Raw genomic sequence first — 17,426 nt, forward strand, 5'->3', positions numbered from 1 at the left:
GGGGAGGGGAAGGGGAAGCTGGGACAAAGTGATAGAGTGGCATGGACATATATACACTACCAAGTGTAAAATAGATAGCTAGTGGGAAGCAGCTGCATTGCACAGGGAGACCAGCTCAGTGCTTTGTGACCACATAGAGGGGTTGGATAGGGAGGGTGGGAGGGAGATGCAAGAGGAAGGGGATGTGGGGATATATGTATACATATAGCTGATTCACTTTGTTATACAGCAGAAAACACAACATTGTAAAGCAATTATACTCCAATAAAGATTAAAAAAACCAACTCTAATAATGTAGACTCTTAAATATAGTATACAAGTTGTGATAAAATATTTTTATACTTTTCATCTTAAAATCACAAGTGTAAATTAGTAACTAGATATTTTAAATTGTATTCACTATTCCAATATGCCAAATTCTCTTAAACATGACAAATGTATGAAATAAAAAATGTACAGATTTTTTTTAAAAAGTAAAGTTTTTGAATTTTGTAGCGTTAGGTATATCATTTGTTTAAAAACTGATTATTAAAAATACATTTTAATTATTTAGAGTCTCTAAAGCTACTTAAAAGAACTGTGGATGCATTTTTTTATTATTATTGGGAGGGAAGGGTTTAATCTATAGCCTTTTAAAAAATCCCATTTTATATTGTAAAACGCTCTATATTCTCAAAGCACTTAGGCATCTGCTATCTCATCTGAAAGCACTTAGGCATCTGCTATCTCATCTGATCCCTGTAATAAGTGTGAAGAAGCTAAGCAGTGCTGTAATCCCTGCACTGCATACAGGTGAGGACCCTGAGGCTCAGAGACCTTGGGGGACATAAGGCCACATCGCTGCTAAGTGCCTCCTGCAGCCTATTCAAACTGGTCCAGGCTCCTAGGATATTAGGATTTCATAACTTTTGGGTTGTATCTAGTGATTTCATGAGTAGATAAAATGACACCTCTGTTACACACTGGGAACAAAGGAACTTCCAAAAAACCTCAATCTGTCTGCTTCATCACAGAAGAAACTGAATGACAGGCATTCATCCTTTCTTATGGGCTGAGTCCTGTCACCTTCTATTTTATATGTTGAAGTCCTAACCCCCAGTACCTCAGAATGTGACTATTTATTTAACATCTTTATTGGGGTATAATTGCTTTACAATGGTGTGTTAGTTTCTGCTTTATAACAAAGTGAATCAGTTATACATATGTTCCCATATCTCTTCCCTCTTGCGTCTCCCTCCCTCCCACCCTCCCTATCCCACCCCTCCAGGTGGTCACAAAGCACCGAGCCGATATCCCTGTGCCATGCGGCTGCTTCCCACTAGCTATCTACCTTATGTTTGTTAGTGTATATATATCCATGCCTCTCTCCGTGACTGTATTTAGAGACAGGATCTTTAAAGAGGTGAATAAGTTAAAGTGAAGTCATATAGGTGGGCCCTAATCTAATATGACTGGTGTCCTTATAGGAAGAGATTAGGACACAGGCACACAGACGGATGATCATGCAAAGACACAGAGAGAAGACAGCACCTCCAAGCCAAGGAGAGAGGCCTCAGGAAAACAACCCTACCAACACTTTAACTTCAGACTTCCAACCTCCAGAGCTGTGAGGAAATAAATGTCCATTGTTTAAGTTGCATACTATGTGGTCCTTGTATGGCAGCCCTAGCAAACTAACGCATCATTCAGCTTTATGTATCTAAAAAGTACTTTCTCTACGATTTCACGGATCATCTAAAAGGGTAAATCAGACTGATTCAGCTTGCCTGCACCAACGTTTTCAGAGAAGCAACCATGGGGTCAAGAAAACGTGGCTTGGAAGCACCTCTCCCCAGATGTTTTCTTTTCAAACGAATGAATTCTGTTTTGTTAGAGTGAAAAGCTTGACTTAGGCTAGTCCTCCCTGTGTTACAGCTCTGAACAGTGCATTGATATCTGATGCTTGCACATTTAAAAAGTTGACAGTCTGACAGGTTGTTCTCCTAAGAAGACTGAGCATATGCAGAAATAATGTCAAGAGGATATTCAACTAGGATGGGAATCAAGATACGTATTTCCTTATGTCTTTCTGTAGAGGTGACCTGAGCCAGTGGCAGAACTGAAATCCAAGAGTGATGTTCTGCCACCCTGTGAACTTGGGTGACTGGCCCGCCTTGGCTACCACATGAAAGAAGCAGCGTTCTCAGGCTTGACACAGAGCAGAGTGCCTAGGGCGGAACTCAGCCTCCCCCACCAATTCACCCCCTGCGCTCCCTGGACCAGTTCTGTGACCTTAGGTGAGCCCTGGACCCAGTCTCCTCATCCATGACCTGGGATAAAAGACCATGATGAGGATTAAGTGCAATCATACATGTGAGAAGAATGTACAATAAATTATAAAGAACTACACAAATGTAACTTAACATTAATCTTGTTAAAGTAGATGCAGGATTACTAGATCAGGAATCACAGGATTTCTAATTCTATGACCTATCCCTGCTTTTGTATTTATGTTACAGTTGACTTAAAACATATACTGAAAGAACAGATTTCTAATTGTGTATCTGCTGCAAACTAGCTTAACACTAGTTATATATAGAAGACCACCTTCCTTCTAAGGGGCCTTAGTTTCCTCACCTGTAAAATGAGGATGTTGAACCCTATTATAAGACACTTTTTAAATGAAGACTGACACACAGGTGGGGACATCTCTCTTAGGTGTGAAATGCCTAAGGTCAAAAGACCAAAAGCGTTTGGGAGATTCCTGGCCATTTTGTGACTAGGTTATACAGGGAATCTCAAATTATTATCAGGTCTTCAGAAGGAAGGTCTCACTCTAGTAAATGAAAGTGCTGTGTGAATTTCAGGCATAAAAAAATATAGGGCTCCAAGGGCAGCTTCTGTATGTTTGCATACAATGTAAGTACTTAGGAAAAGTTCAGAACACAGACGTCATCATCCCTAAACCTAGATGTGAACTCCAACTCTGCCCATTCTTCAGCCAGCTCTGTGACCCTGGACTATTTCCTACTCTGTGAACAGTGGAAGGTACTGCTCTTCATTTCTAAGGAGGAGGAATGAGATGAAACAGTGACAGAGGGAACTTAGGCTACATTTTAGATAAACCTTTCTAAAGAATTACTTAGATACTGGGACATGTTTTCTTTAACTGATGGATTAAATATTATACAAGTAATTTTATGCAGAAATGCAGAAAACTATAAATGAGGAAAAATGCACCCATAATTTAATGCCCAGAGATAAAGTTTTGATGGGAAGATATCATATACAGTCGGAAACCTCTTCCCATGTGAGCCACGCATCTCAGTGGGCAAGAACACCAGACCTCCCCTCCCTCCCTCGCTCCTTCCATCAACCCCACTCCCACCTTGTTCCAGAAAGAATTACAGGCAGCTGCATGACAATGGATAACCCTTAAACCAGACCTCAGTTATCACATCTATAGGAGATACTACCACCTGACCATTGTTAGAAAGGTACGTGACCCAAATGTTACTCATCAAGCACCTTTCTCACGCCATGTACAGTGCTTAGTGCTTTCACACATCTCATCTCTGAAAATACTTTGTAAACCTTCAAGCACCATTCAGACTACAGTGTTAGGGTTACTGTGAATTCTTGATTTGTCCTGATGACAATTTCATCTTCTAGAAGGTACAGGAAGCATGGGGGGCAACTGGACCTAATTCTAAACAACAAAGAATTAGGGAGAAAGTGACAGTATCATGTAGGAGTTTTCTTTACTCCTAGAAGATGAGAAAATAGAAGTGACCTACACCTTTCCCTGGTAGATCTCCCTAGGCCAGAAATACTCCAGATGTTTTTCCCCTCAAACTTCCTGGATGTTCCTTGACAGCACTCGTATCACAATGTGCTGAGCACCCCTCAGAATGAAACGTAGAGGGTCTGCAAAATGAGAGTGTTCTGTGCTGTATGGGAATCTGAACCCATGAAGTTGAAACATGTGGAAAGTCCAGTCTGAAATCTCTCAGGCACATGTGCACATGCACGTCCTGCACCCCACCCTCACTGCTTCTGCAGGTGCTCAGCAGACCCACCTTCAACTTGCAGTGTGTTGTTAAGACCCAGTCATGAAGCTTTGTCTCTGGAGGCTTATAATTGAAAAGGGCACAGAGTTCTTATCACCAGACACCTGGTAGAGATCGTGTGAAGAGTAAATCCTGGAGACAAACTTTAATCACAACTCCCTGTGGCAGGCTTACCTGTTCTTCTGTTTCAATGAGGGCAGCAGCCTCGTCCTTGCCCAGTTGTTGCACCATCTTGTAAAACAGGCCGTCTCTATCTTGCAGCAAATCATATGGCTTATCGTATTCTTCTAGTCTCCCTGAATGCAAAACCTGTTAATCAGCAGGAAAAAAACCCATTGCACACAATGTTTCACAATAAAGCATTATAACTCAGACAATATTTCGTAAAGGAACAGGAGGGGAAGAATAGAGAAAATCTGTTTGGGTGGTAGGCCTGGCTGGTATTTTAATGGTTTGATTAACTTGTTTTACTAGGCAGATAAAAGCCTAACCTGACCTTTTATTACTATAATGTTATAGGAAGGGAAGAAAAATGAGTTTTAGACTATGATTTCTTTAATTTTTATTGGAGTACAGTTGCTTTACAACGTTGTGTTAGCTTCTGCTGCACAGCAAAATGAATCAGCCATACATATAAATATATCCCCTCCCTTTTGGATTCCCCCCCATTTAGGTCACCACAGTGCATCAAGTAGAGCACTCAGCAGTCTGGCATTTTATATTCTGCCCAGGGCATTTGGGGTGGTTATCATTAGTTAGTGCTTTTAGTTCTCAGACTCTGAGCTTTAACGGCTATTTATACAGATACACAGAGTTGGGAAATTTCTTGATTTAAGAAAATCAAACTCTATCTAAAATCAGGTTGATGTCATACAAACCAGATGGCAGTGACCTGACAGCAATTGTTAAGTTGGTTTGACAGAATCTTAGTATTTGGGAAAAAAGTAAATGCCTCCAGAATTTCTTTAGGGTTGTGAACTAAAAAAATTGCCTGTCATATCAGTGAACAAAGGATGTTGCAGCCATCAAGCCACCACACTACAGCTGCCCCGACAATAAGCCCTGAGGGAACTCAGGATAGAACTAGAATGTGTGCGGCCACCCCCAACAGTGCACGCTGAGGAGACTCAGGATGAGAAAAACACAGGATACTGGCCTCAGATAGCTGAGGTGCACATCAAAGGAATTTCAATGAGCCCAGACTTTGCATCTTCCCATGTATAGAAAAGCACTAAATTCATTAACGTGGGATGTCTGGTTTTCTTTGATTAACAGTAATCTTTTAATGTTCTGACTACCTGGTCTTTTGTTGCAAAAACTCTTACATATACTGGCTCATCCCCTTGCCTCTTCAGAACCATTTCTCAGTGTTATGAGATGCTTTGTCCCTAAGTCCTCACAATGTCCACCACATAAAACATAACGCGCAACTTCCAGGTTGTGCTTTTTTTTTTTTTTCTTTTTCAGTTGACAGGGTCCTGGATTATGTTAGTTGCTAAGAGGAGCAGAATCCCTTGTCTGAGAGGTTAAGATGCTTCTTCAACTTGGCTTTGATTGTAGTTTATTATTCTGAGAGTGAAAGGCTGGCAAAAAGAGCTGCTACATAAGCAGCATTAGCAGAATTTCTCTGCACAGAAGAAATCCCTAGAAATCCAATTTTTTCTTGAACTAACACTAAAGAAGCAAGTAAGAAACTGAGCTTCAAATTCTAATGCTCACAGCCCGCACAGTACCTGGGAACAGCCCAGTCTGAACTGCCGAGGATCTGAATCTGTTTTCACAAGTAATCTTTCTTTGCTTCTTTTTCTTTCTCTCTTCAGCTGTCTGCTGTTCAGCCCTTTTGTGCACATTGATATATCCCTAGTTGAAAATTAAAAGGGAGAGGAAGGGGGTCTTAACTCTGCCTTTCTACTTATTAGTGGCTTTGCATAATGGTTTTAGAGGGAAAAAAAGAATCTGAAACAGTTGGCCCAAATGACATAGCTATAAAGATAGTTCTGATGTTAGGTGGTACTTAGTTCTTCATGTAGAGTAACTGTATCTTAAGAGAATAATGCAGCAACTCTAAACAGGACACAGGTTTCTTCTTCCATATCTAGTATTGCAGTTAATTCCATCCCATGTCATTTAATTGGAAACATTTATTAAGTCTCCTAAGGGCAGAAAAGTGGTCAAGATAGTGGAGTAGGGGGATGCAGAGTTCACATCTCCCCACAACTAGGGCACCTACCAGACTCTGGGGATGGGAGCAACCCCTGAACAACTGGACTACAAACTCCAGTGCTGGAAGCCTCAGGCCAAACAACCAGTAAGACAGGAACACAGTCCCACCCATCAAAAAAAAAAGATGACAAAAAAATATGTTACAGATGAAGGAGCAGATGAAGGTAAAAACCTACAAGACCAAATAAATGAAGAGGAAATAGGCAACCTACCTGAAAAAGAATTCAGAGTAATGATAGTAAAGATGATCCAAAATCTCAGAAATAGAATGGAGGCACACATCGAGAAAATACAAGAAACGTTTAACAAAGACCTAGAAGAACTAAAGAACAAACAGAGATGAACAATACAATAACTGAAATAAAAAATACACTAGAAGGAATCAATAGCACAATAACTGAGACAGAAGAACGAATAAGTGAGCTGGAAGACAGAATGGTGGCAATAACTGCTGAGGAGCAGAATAAAGAAAAAAGAATGAAAAGAATTGACAATCTCAGAGACCTCTGGGACAACACTAAACGCACCAACATTCGAATTATAGGGGTCCCAGAAGAAGAGAAAAAGAGAGGGTCTCAGAAAATATTCGAAGAGATTATAGTCGAAAACGTCCCTAACACAGGAAAGGAAATAGCCACCCAGGAATCTCAGAGAGTCACATACGGATAAACCCTAGGAGAAACACACCCAGATGCATATTAATCAAACAAACAAATATAAAATTCAAAGAAAAAATATTAAAAGCAGCAAGGGAAAAGCAAAAAATAACATACAAAAGAATCCCCATAAGGTTTTCAGCTTATTTTTCAGCAGGAACTCTGCAAGCCAGAAGGGAGTGGCAGGATATACTTAAAGTGATGAAAGAGAAAAACCTACAACCAAGATTACTCTACCCAGCAAGGATCTCATTCAGATTTGACCAAGAAATCAAAAGTTTTACAGACAACCAAAAGCTAAGAGAATTCAGCACCACCAAACCAGCTTTACAACAAATGCTAAAGGAACTCCTCTAGGCGGGAAACAGAAGAAAAAGACACAGAGAAAAAAAAAACATGAAAAACTAAAATAATTATGAAAATCGCAATAGGAACATACACATTGACAATTACCTTAAATGTAAATGGATTAAATGCCTCAACCAAAAGACACAGACTGGCTGAATGGATACAAAAACAAGGCCCATATATGTGCTGTCTACAAGAGACCCACTTCAGCCCTAGGGTGACACACAGACTGAAAGTGAGGGGATGGAAAAAAATACTCCATGCACATGGAACTCAAAGCTGGAGTAGCAACACTCATATCAGATAAAATAGACTTTAAAATAAAGACTGGTACAAGAGACAAGGAAGGACACTACATAATGATCAAGGGATCAATCAAAGAAGAACATGTAACAACTGTAAATATTTATGCACCCAACATGGGAGCACCTCGATACATAAGGGAAATGCTAACAACTATAAAAGGGGAAATCAAGAGTAACATAATGATAGTAGATTTAATTGATATAGGACATTCCACCCAAAAGTGGCAGCATACACTTTCTTCTCAAGTGCACATGGAACATTTTCCAGGATAGATGATATCCTGGGTCACAAATCAAGCCTCAGAAAATTTAAGAAAATTGAAATTGTATCAAGCATCTTTTGCTACCACAACACTGTGAGATTAGAAATGAATTACAGGAAAAAAACTGTAAAAAAACACAAATACATGGAGGCTGAACAGTGTGGTACTAAAAAAAACCAAGAGATCACTGAAGAAATCAAAGAGAAAAAAAAAATACATAGAAACAAATGACAGTGAAAACACAGTGACCCAAAACCTATGGGATGCAGCAAAAACAGGTCTAAGAGGGAAGTTTATAGCAATTCAGTCTCACCTCAAGAAACAAGAAAAATGTGAAATAAACAATCTAACCTTACACGTAAAGCAACTAGAAAAAGAAGAACAAATAAAACCCAAAGTCAGTAGAAGGAAAGAAATCATAAAGATCAGAGCAGAAATAAATGAAAAAGAAATGAAGGAAACAATAGCAAAGATCAATAAAACTAAGAGCTGGTTCTTTGAGAAGATAAACAAAACTGATAAACCTTTAGCCAGACTCATCAAGAAACAAAGGGAGAGGGCAAATCAATAAAATTGGAAATGAAAAAGGAGAAATTGCAACTGACACCTCAGAAATACAAAGGATCATAAGAGACTACTGTGAGCAACTATATGCCAATATAATGGACAACCCAGAAGAAATGAACAAATTCTTGCAAAGGTACAATTTTCCAAGACTGTACCAGGAATAATTAGAAACTATAAATAGACGTATCACAAGTAATGAAACTGTAATTAAAAATCTTCTAACAAACAAAAGTCCAGTACCAGTACTGGACGGCTTCACAGGCAAATTCTATCAAACATTTAGAAAGAGCTAACACCTATCCTGCGCAAACTCTTCCAAAAAATTGCAGAGGGAGGAATACCCCCAAATTCGTTCTACAAGGCCACCATCACCCTGATACCAAAACCAGACGAAGATATCACAGAAAAAAGAAAATTACAGACCAATATCCCTGATGAACATAGATGCAAAAATCCTCAACAAAATACCAGCAAACAGAATCCAGCAACACATTAAAAGGATCATACACGATGATCAAGTGGGATTTGTTCCAGGGATGTAAGGATTCTTTAATATATGCAAATCAATTAATGTGCTACACCATATTAACAAATTAAGGAATAAAAAACATGATCATCTTGACAAATGCAGAAGCTTTTGACAAAATTCAACACCCATTTATATGATAAAAACTCTCCAGAAAATGGGCATAGAGGGAACCTACTTCAACATAATAAAGGCCATATATGACAAACCCACAGCAAACATCATTCTCAATGGTGAAAAACTGAAAGCATTTCCTCTAAGATCAGGAAGAAGACAAGGTTGCCCACTCTCACCACTATTATTCAACATAGTTTTGAAAGTCCTAGCCACGGCAATCAGAGAAGAAAAAGAAATAAAAGCAACAAATTGGAAAAGAAAAAGTAAAACTGTCACTGTTTGCAGATGACATGATACTATACACAGAAAATCCTAAAGATGTCACCAGAAAGATACTAGAACTAATCAGTGAATTTGGTAAGGCTGATGCATACAAAATTAATGCACAGAAATCTCTTGCATTCCTATACAGTAACAACGAAAGATCAGAAAGAGAAATTAAGGAAACAGTCCCAGTCACCATCGTAACAAAAAGAATAAAATACCTAGGAAGAGACCTACCTAAGGAGGCAAAAGACCTGTACTGAGAAACCTATAAAACACTGATGAAAGAAATCAAACATGACAGAAACAGATGGAGAAATAAACCACGTTCTTGGATTGGAAGAATCAGTGTTGTGAAAATGAGTATACTACCCAAAGCAATCTACAGATTCAATGCAATCCCTAACAAATTACCAGTGGCATCCTTCACAGAATTAGAACAAAAAATTTTACCCCGAATAGCCAAAGCAATCTTGAGAAAGAAAACCGGAGCTGGAAGAATCAGGCTCCCTGACTTCAGACTATACTACAAAGCTACAGTAATCAAGACATCATGGTACTTGCACAAAAACAAATATAGATCAATGGTACAGGATTAAAAGCCCAGATATAAACCCATGCACATATGGTCAACTAATTTATGACAAAAGAGGCAAGAGTATACAATGGAGAAAAGACACTTCAATAAGTGGTGCTGGGAAAACTGGACAGCTACATGTAAAAGAATGAAATTAGAACACTACCTAACACCATACACAAAAATAAACTCAAAATGGATTAAAGGACTAAATGTAACACCAGACAGTATAAAACTCTTAGAGGAAAACATATGAAAAACACTCTTTGACATAAAGCACAGCAAGATCTTTTTTGACCCACCTCCTAGAGTAGTGAAAATAAAAACAATTAGGGCGGGCTTCCCTGGTGGCGCAGTGGTTGAGAGCCCGCCTGCCAATGCAGGGGACGCGGGTTCATGCCCCGGTCTGGGAAGATCCCACATGCCGCGGAGCAGCTGGGCCCGTGAGCCATGACCCCTGAGCCTGCGCGTCCGGAGCCTGTGCTCCGCAACAGGAGAGGCCACAACAGTAAGAGGCCCGTGTACCACAAAAACAAACAAAAGCAAATAGGGCTTCCCTGGTGGTGCAGTGGTTAAGAATTCACCTGTCAATGCAGGGGACACGGGTTCGAGCCCTGGCCTGGGAAGATCTCACATGCCACGGAGCAGCTAAGCCTGTGTGCCACAATTACTGAGCCTGCACTCTAGAGCTCGCGTGCCACAGCTACTGAGCCTGCGTGCCACAACTACTGAAGCCGGCATACCTAGAACCCGTGCTCCACAACAAGAGAAGCCACTGCAATGAGAAGCCCGCTCGCCACAACTAGAGAAAGCCTGCTTGCAGCAAGAAAGACCCAGCGTACCCAGAAGTAATAAAAAAAATAAAATTTTTAAAAAACAAAAACAAATGGGACCTAATTAAACTTAAAAGCTTTTTCACAGCAAAAAAGCATAAGACAAAAAGACAACCCTCAGAATGGGAGAAAATATTTGTAAACGAAGCAACAGGATTAATCTCCTGAATACACAAACAGCTCATGGAGCTCAATAGCAAAAAAACCAAACAACCCAATCAAAAAATGGGTGGAAGACCTAAATAGACATTTCTCCAAGGACATACAGATGGCCAAGGGGCATATTAAAGGATGCTCAACATCACTAATTATTAGAGAAATGCAAATCAAAACTACAATGAGGTATCACCTCACACCAATCAGAATGGGCATCATCAAAAAATCTACAAATAATAAATGCTGGAGAGGGTGTGGAGCAAAGGGAACCCTCTTGCACTGTTGGTGGGAATGTAGATTGATACAGACGCTGTGGAGAACAGTAGGGAGGTTCCTTAAAAAACTAAAAATAGAACTACCATATGACCCAGCAATCCCACTGCTAGGCATATACCCTGAGAAAACCATAACTCAAAAGGACACATGTACCCCAATGCTCACTGCAGCACTATTTACAATAGCCAGGACAGGGAAACAACCTAAATGTCCAATGACAGATGAATGGATAAAGAAGATGTGGTACATACAGTGGAATATTACTCAGCCATAAAAAGAAATGAAATTGAGTTATTTGTAATGAGGTGGATGGACCTAGAGTCTGTCATGCAGAGTGAAGTAAGTTAGAAAGAGAAAATCAAATACTGTATGCTAACACATATATATGGAATCTTAAAAAAAAAAAAAAAAGGTTATGAAGAACCTAGGAGCGGGATGGGAATAAAGACGCAGACCTACTAGAGAATGGACTTGAGGACACGGGGAGGGGGAAGGGTAAGCTGGGACAAAGTGAGAGAGTGGTATGGACATATATACACTACTAAATGGAAAATCGATAGCTAGTGGGAAGCAGCTGCATAGCACACAGAGATCAGCTTGGTGCTTTGTGACCACCTAGAGGGGTGGGATAGGGAGGGTGGGAGGGAGGGAGACGCAAGAGGGAAGAGATATGGGGATATATGTATATGTATGGCTGATTCACTTCGTTATAAAGCAGAAACTAACACACCATTGTAAAGCAATTATACTCCAATAAAGATGTTTAAAAAAAAAAAATAAAGGCCCAATCCCTGAGAGTATGGTTTGATATTCTGGATTGGGTTTCTGGAATCTGTCGTTACTTAAAAAAAAAAAAAAAAAACAAAGCTTTCAGAACAATCACTTGCTTTCCACAAAGGAAAGAGGTACAGGCTTCCCTCGGAGATACTGCAGGTTCAGTTCCAGAACACCAGAATGAAGTGAGTATTGCAATAAAGTGAGTCACATGAATTTCCTGATTTACACTATACTGCAGCCTGTCAAGTGTGCAGTAGCATTGTGTGGAAAAAAACAATGTACAGACCTTAATTTAAAAATAATTTATTGCTAAAAAATACTAACCATCATCAGAGTCCTTAGCAAGTCACAGTAGTAACATCAAAGATCACTGATCACAGATCACCATAACAGATGCAGTGATGGTGAAAAAGTTTGAAATACTGTGAGAATTACCAAAATGTGACAAAGACACAGAGTGAGCAATATTGTTGGAAAAATGGCACTGATAGACTTGCTCTACACAGAGATATGACAAACCTTCAATATGTAAAAAAAAAAAAAAAAAAAAAATTAGCATCTGTGAAGTGCAATAGAAAAAGGTATGCCTTTATTTCTAAAGCAAGCAAGGAAAAAAAACTGCCTCAAAAATCAGTTTAAAAAAAAAAAATCAGAGTTTTGAGAAAGATTATTTATTGGTGTTTTTGTTGAATTGAAAGCCAACTGATAATCATAAGCTCTAGAACAAAATACAGGGTTTACACCTGTGGTGGATGGAGCACAGAAGACAATTCCCCAGCTCTGAAGCTAGGGGATGCATGTCTCTTGGGTCCTCTGAGGTCTAATCCTGCCATTCCTACCAAAGGAGTCAGCGACCGCAACCAGCTAGGACCAGGATATAGACAAGTGGCCAAGTTTACAACTCCTGGTGGGACCTCCCCGTGTTATCACTGATGAAATCTTGGCCAGGGAGCCCTAAACCGAAGGTCTCCCAACCCAGGAGTGGGAAGGGCAGCTCCACAGTGAAGGACAAGGTCCACCATGAAAAACGTCGGTCATCGCAAAGGTGACAGGCTCCAAAGAGAACCCTTGCATTTCCCTTCTCCCTCTGTCCTCCCCATTTACCCAGATGGTCAGTCTCCACACCCAGAAACCAGTATCAACTCCTCTCTCTTCCCTCAGATCCCACGTTCGATCCATCACACAGTCCACTTGGCTCCACTTCGTTATCCACCCCAAATCCAACCACCTCACCATTTCCACCGCTAGCACCTTAGTCTAAGCCACCAAGAGTCGAGAAAGGGCACAACTGTAAGAGAGAGTGAACACTGCATTTGGAGAACTGAAAGACCATCAATGTGGTTTTAGCTCTAAAGGAAAGAGGGAGAGCTGAGAAGGACAAAACTAGAAAGGTGGGGAGGGACCAGGATGTAAACTGCTTTGTAAAACCATGTTAAAGATTTGTTCAAAGACACTGACCAAGAGAGAAAAATTTGAGGCTATAGAAATTTACCAGAAGATACTGGTAAGTAAAGCATTAAACAAATGGACATATTTTGATAACGGCAACAAAGTTGATTGATTCACATCTATGGACGTTCACACCTGTGGATCAAGTGCAGATGGATAAAACTTAGGACTGAAGAGCTGACACGTCTGCCAAGTTTTGTCCTGCCTCACTGTTTCCCTAACCGACCATATATTGCAAGGTGACTGCAATACCAAAAACCAAAAATAAAACTCCAGGGTACATTTAGGAGAAAAGAATTTATTTGAATGGACCCCTAACTGAGCTAGAGATCAAGCCATCTTTCTGCTGCTGCCTCTAAAGCCTGACAAGGGGCTTGAAACAGGTAGATTTCACAGCATCATTCGTTTATTGTGGAAGAAGGACACTTTTGGGGATAGTCTGAGAAATACAATGCTGCAATGCTGAGAGCTAAGAACAACAAAGTGATGGTAAAAAGTAGAACTAAAATGTTACTTTTCCAATTAGCATTCATTCAAGACCACAAAATGAGAGGGACTTCCCTGATGGCACGCAGTGGTTAAGACTCCATGCTCCCAATGCAGGGGGCCCAGATTCAATCCCTGGTCAGGGAACTAGATCCCACATGCTCTGCATGCCACAACTAAGGAGCCTGCATGCCGCAACTAAGGAGTCAGCGAGCCACAACTAAGGGGGCCTCCTGCCGCAGCTAAGACCTGGTGCAACCAAATAAATAATTAAAAAAACACAAAATGAGGGACTAAAGGATGCCTGATGCTAAACGTTTCTGGAATTTAAGAGTCACTGTCCTGCAATCTTGGAATGTTACCTGATCCCTCATGAAAGTCTGCAGGAGAGGCTTGCTTCCTACTGTGATGTCCTATTCCAGATGACCAGACACACTGCTTGGAGCCCAGAGCATCCCTTTGGTTGGGGATGCCCCACTCCTGTCGTCTGCCTCCCCAGAGCTCACTCCTGTGCACGTCCAGCTCGGGGGAGTGAGGCTAAAGGCACTGCTTCAGTGCTGACACTGCTATCTACTCAATGCCCCCACTGATGATCCCATCTGACAATGAATGTGAAGTAGGATGGGAGGTGATATTCCAGAAACGGCCTAAGAAGTCAAGAGAGATAGTACCATTATCATTAAACATAAGGAAGTTTGGGTATTACTGATTATTACCTGTTTTTTTATGGACCATCAAATTCACTGGTTAAATAACTTCATCTGTTGCCTCCTATGCATTATATGCAGGCATTCTTTATCTATTTCATTACTAATCAGCATCACTGGATACTGTGGTGTCTCCTGACAGTAGTTATACCATCCATAAGATGAGTGAAATCAGCTCACTGTCACAGGCTACAGGTTAACCTTAAAATACTCTGCATTCCTTGAGATTATATGCAGCCAAAGGTTTTTTCCTTTAAGGGATGATTCCCTTATCATTTTATGAAGCCACACCCTAACATTTATTGAAACTCAGCAGGGAAAGAACAAAGAAAGAAGATGAAAATGAGAGAGAAAAGTAATAGAGGGAGGAAGGAAAGAAATATTAAATTACTAAGGAAGAAAAAGCCAATCAAACCTGGAAGGAAGATACTAGACAGATATCCAGAGGCCCAAGCTTTGTGTGCAGAGTCCAGATTTACTGTGTGAGACTTACTAGTTGTTTATATGCAGTATCTCAGCCCCTGATCCACTTTTGTTTCTGTACTCTCATCTGTGATGCAAAGGCTGGGTCTCTGCAAATCTCATGTCAGAAGACCTTTGGCCAGCTGGCCTCTGTTAGGTTTTGTCAGTAGGGGGCACTAGAGGGAGACTGAAGGTGGGAATCAGAGCTAATGGTCTACCTGGTTTCTGCTGCTCCTGCAGCAGCATCTCAGCAGTGGGACCTGACTCCAGCTCCCAGCTTCTATTAGCACATGGAGAACCAGCCTCATTGTGCTCCCTTACAAATATGGCCAGCAACTAGGCAGTGACCTCTCCTTGGAAGTCTGAGCACTGACTCTTTAGAGCCTCTTTTCTGAGTTCTTAGTTCTGGAGATCTGTCCTAGGACACAGTAGCTGCTTCCTAAAATTATTACCCCAGTGTTTCATTTTTCTAGCCCTCCAATTCCTGTGTAACAAATTTCCTATATTAAATCCTTTCTGTTGAAATACTTTGTTTTTCTCACTAGGCCCTTTCTTCTCATGGACGCCCCTCTGACAGCAACAGCTGAGAAATTCTGCAACCTTAGCCAACAACCTCATGGCAGTCTAAATGAAAGGCTAATTTTTTGATTAAGGGAATCCAAAAATGCTGAAACAATTGTGACACAGCCAAGATGACCATCTTCTACCTCTCTGAAATGTGAAGCCATAAGTTGGGTTTGGAATATTTTCATGGTTGGCCATCTTAAAAAAATGACAATTTAATAAACTTTTAACTCATTATGGACCAGAGACGTATGTCTTTTATTATCTACATCATCGACCAGAGACATTTCAATATTCACTTACATAACAAATCGCCAGCCACAGGTGTTAATTTCTGCAAAAATCCCCCAGTCAGTAATGTGTTAACATGAAAATATGAAATTACTGGATATATTATTTAATAGCACATTGTGAAAGTATAGTTAAGTACTTGAGTTATTGTCAGGAATGAGAGGAGAAACTAAGAGAAAATTAATTTATTGGGGGTTCCTTCCTATCAAGTTTTACAAGGAAGGATGTGTTGAAAAATTGAACATAAATGGAAACAAGTGAAATTCCACAGGTGAAGGTCTTACCATTATCCTGTCGCTGTCAATAATGGTGGTCAATCTGTTTGTGATGGTTGGCACAGTGCACTGAACAAATTTCTCATGGACTATTTTTGTATTAACTCATCAGTTCTGGAATCAGAAAAGTTGATTTAGTTCAGTATAGACAGGAAAAGTGGATTTAAGACTTTAAAATATCATGATATTTTATAATGTTTTTAAAATCAATATTTCAAGACATAATCTTGTTCCTAAAAAAACTAAGTATAAAAAGTCTTAGAAATTTACTATTTTTCATAAAACAATGGAAAATAGTCTTCCCTCAAAATTGCTTGAAACTATCAGGAGCTGGATTTAGGAATCTAGCTCTCATAGGATGCCTAGTAACAACATTAACACCATATAACATGCTTTGGTTTCTTCTTTTGTTTTCTGAAATGTATGTTAACAAGAGATATCTTTCGGGCAAAGAGAACACTTAGAAACATTTCTCGGCATCACTAAATGTTTTCCATTTACAACACTTAAATTTTGGATACCAGGTTTCATGGACCTCAGCTCCATACCTTGGGTCCACATTTGATGTGGCTTTGTCAATAATCAATATCTGACTTTTCCTGAGAATAGTCCTAGCAAGACACACCAGTTGTCTCTGTCCAGCACTGAAGTTCGATCCTGATTCTGCTAATTCAGTATCCATTTTGCCAGGAACACTTTTGATGGCTTCTTTAAATTATACCTGTGGATACAGAAAGAACATTTTTCCTGAACAAACTGCTACTGAAGCAGACAGTCCTCTTAGACATTAGAGCTTTGAAGTCCTCATGACTTCTTACGTATCTTACATGTACAGCCACGTGATGGGGAGAGCTATTTCCAATTAACATTCACTGAGAAAGATGTAGAGTCAAGTCAGGACAGGAAGATATCAGTGTCCCCCCCCCTTCCCTGCCACATGACACCTACCAGAAACCCCACCTAAGGATTAGTTAAGGAAGTTTCTCAAAAAATGAAGCTATTTCTCCCAGTGTGGTTTAAATGGAAAAGTTAAAAGGATTTTATGGTTGAGTCAAGTTTACAAAAGTACATTTTGCATATGGGTTGGTACATTAAAGGGAAACTTAAAAAAAAAACAAAAAATATATATATATATTACAGGAAGTATGGTTCTTTTAGATATAATCTTATCAGCACTTTACAATTTTGGAAGGCCTAAAAGTTTAAAAAAATACGAATTCAAACAATGGCAAACTGCACCTCATACATTAGTAAT

The 17,426-nt window shown here is 39.9% G+C and overlaps 1 protein-coding gene across 1 annotated transcript in view; it reads right to left on the reverse strand.

The window, feature by feature from the left end:
• The window catches only part of LOC101279146 (ATP-binding cassette sub-family C member 4-like), a 130,153-nt gene that overhangs the window by 16,475 nt on the left and 96,252 nt on the right, over positions 1 to 17,426 (reverse strand). Inside the window, 4 exon segments of the mRNA XM_049701381.1 lie at positions 4,224 to 4,358; positions 16,181 to 16,263; positions 16,266 to 16,285; positions 16,720 to 16,886. Of these exon segments, the coding sequence (XP_049557338.1) occupies positions 4,224 to 4,358; positions 16,181 to 16,263; positions 16,266 to 16,285; positions 16,720 to 16,886 (405 nt within the window).

This window comes from Orcinus orca, chromosome 18 (genome assembly GCF_937001465.1).
Source record: "Orcinus orca chromosome 18, mOrcOrc1.1, whole genome shotgun sequence".
Lineage (NCBI taxonomy): Eukaryota > Metazoa > Chordata > Mammalia > Artiodactyla > Delphinidae > Orcinus > Orcinus orca.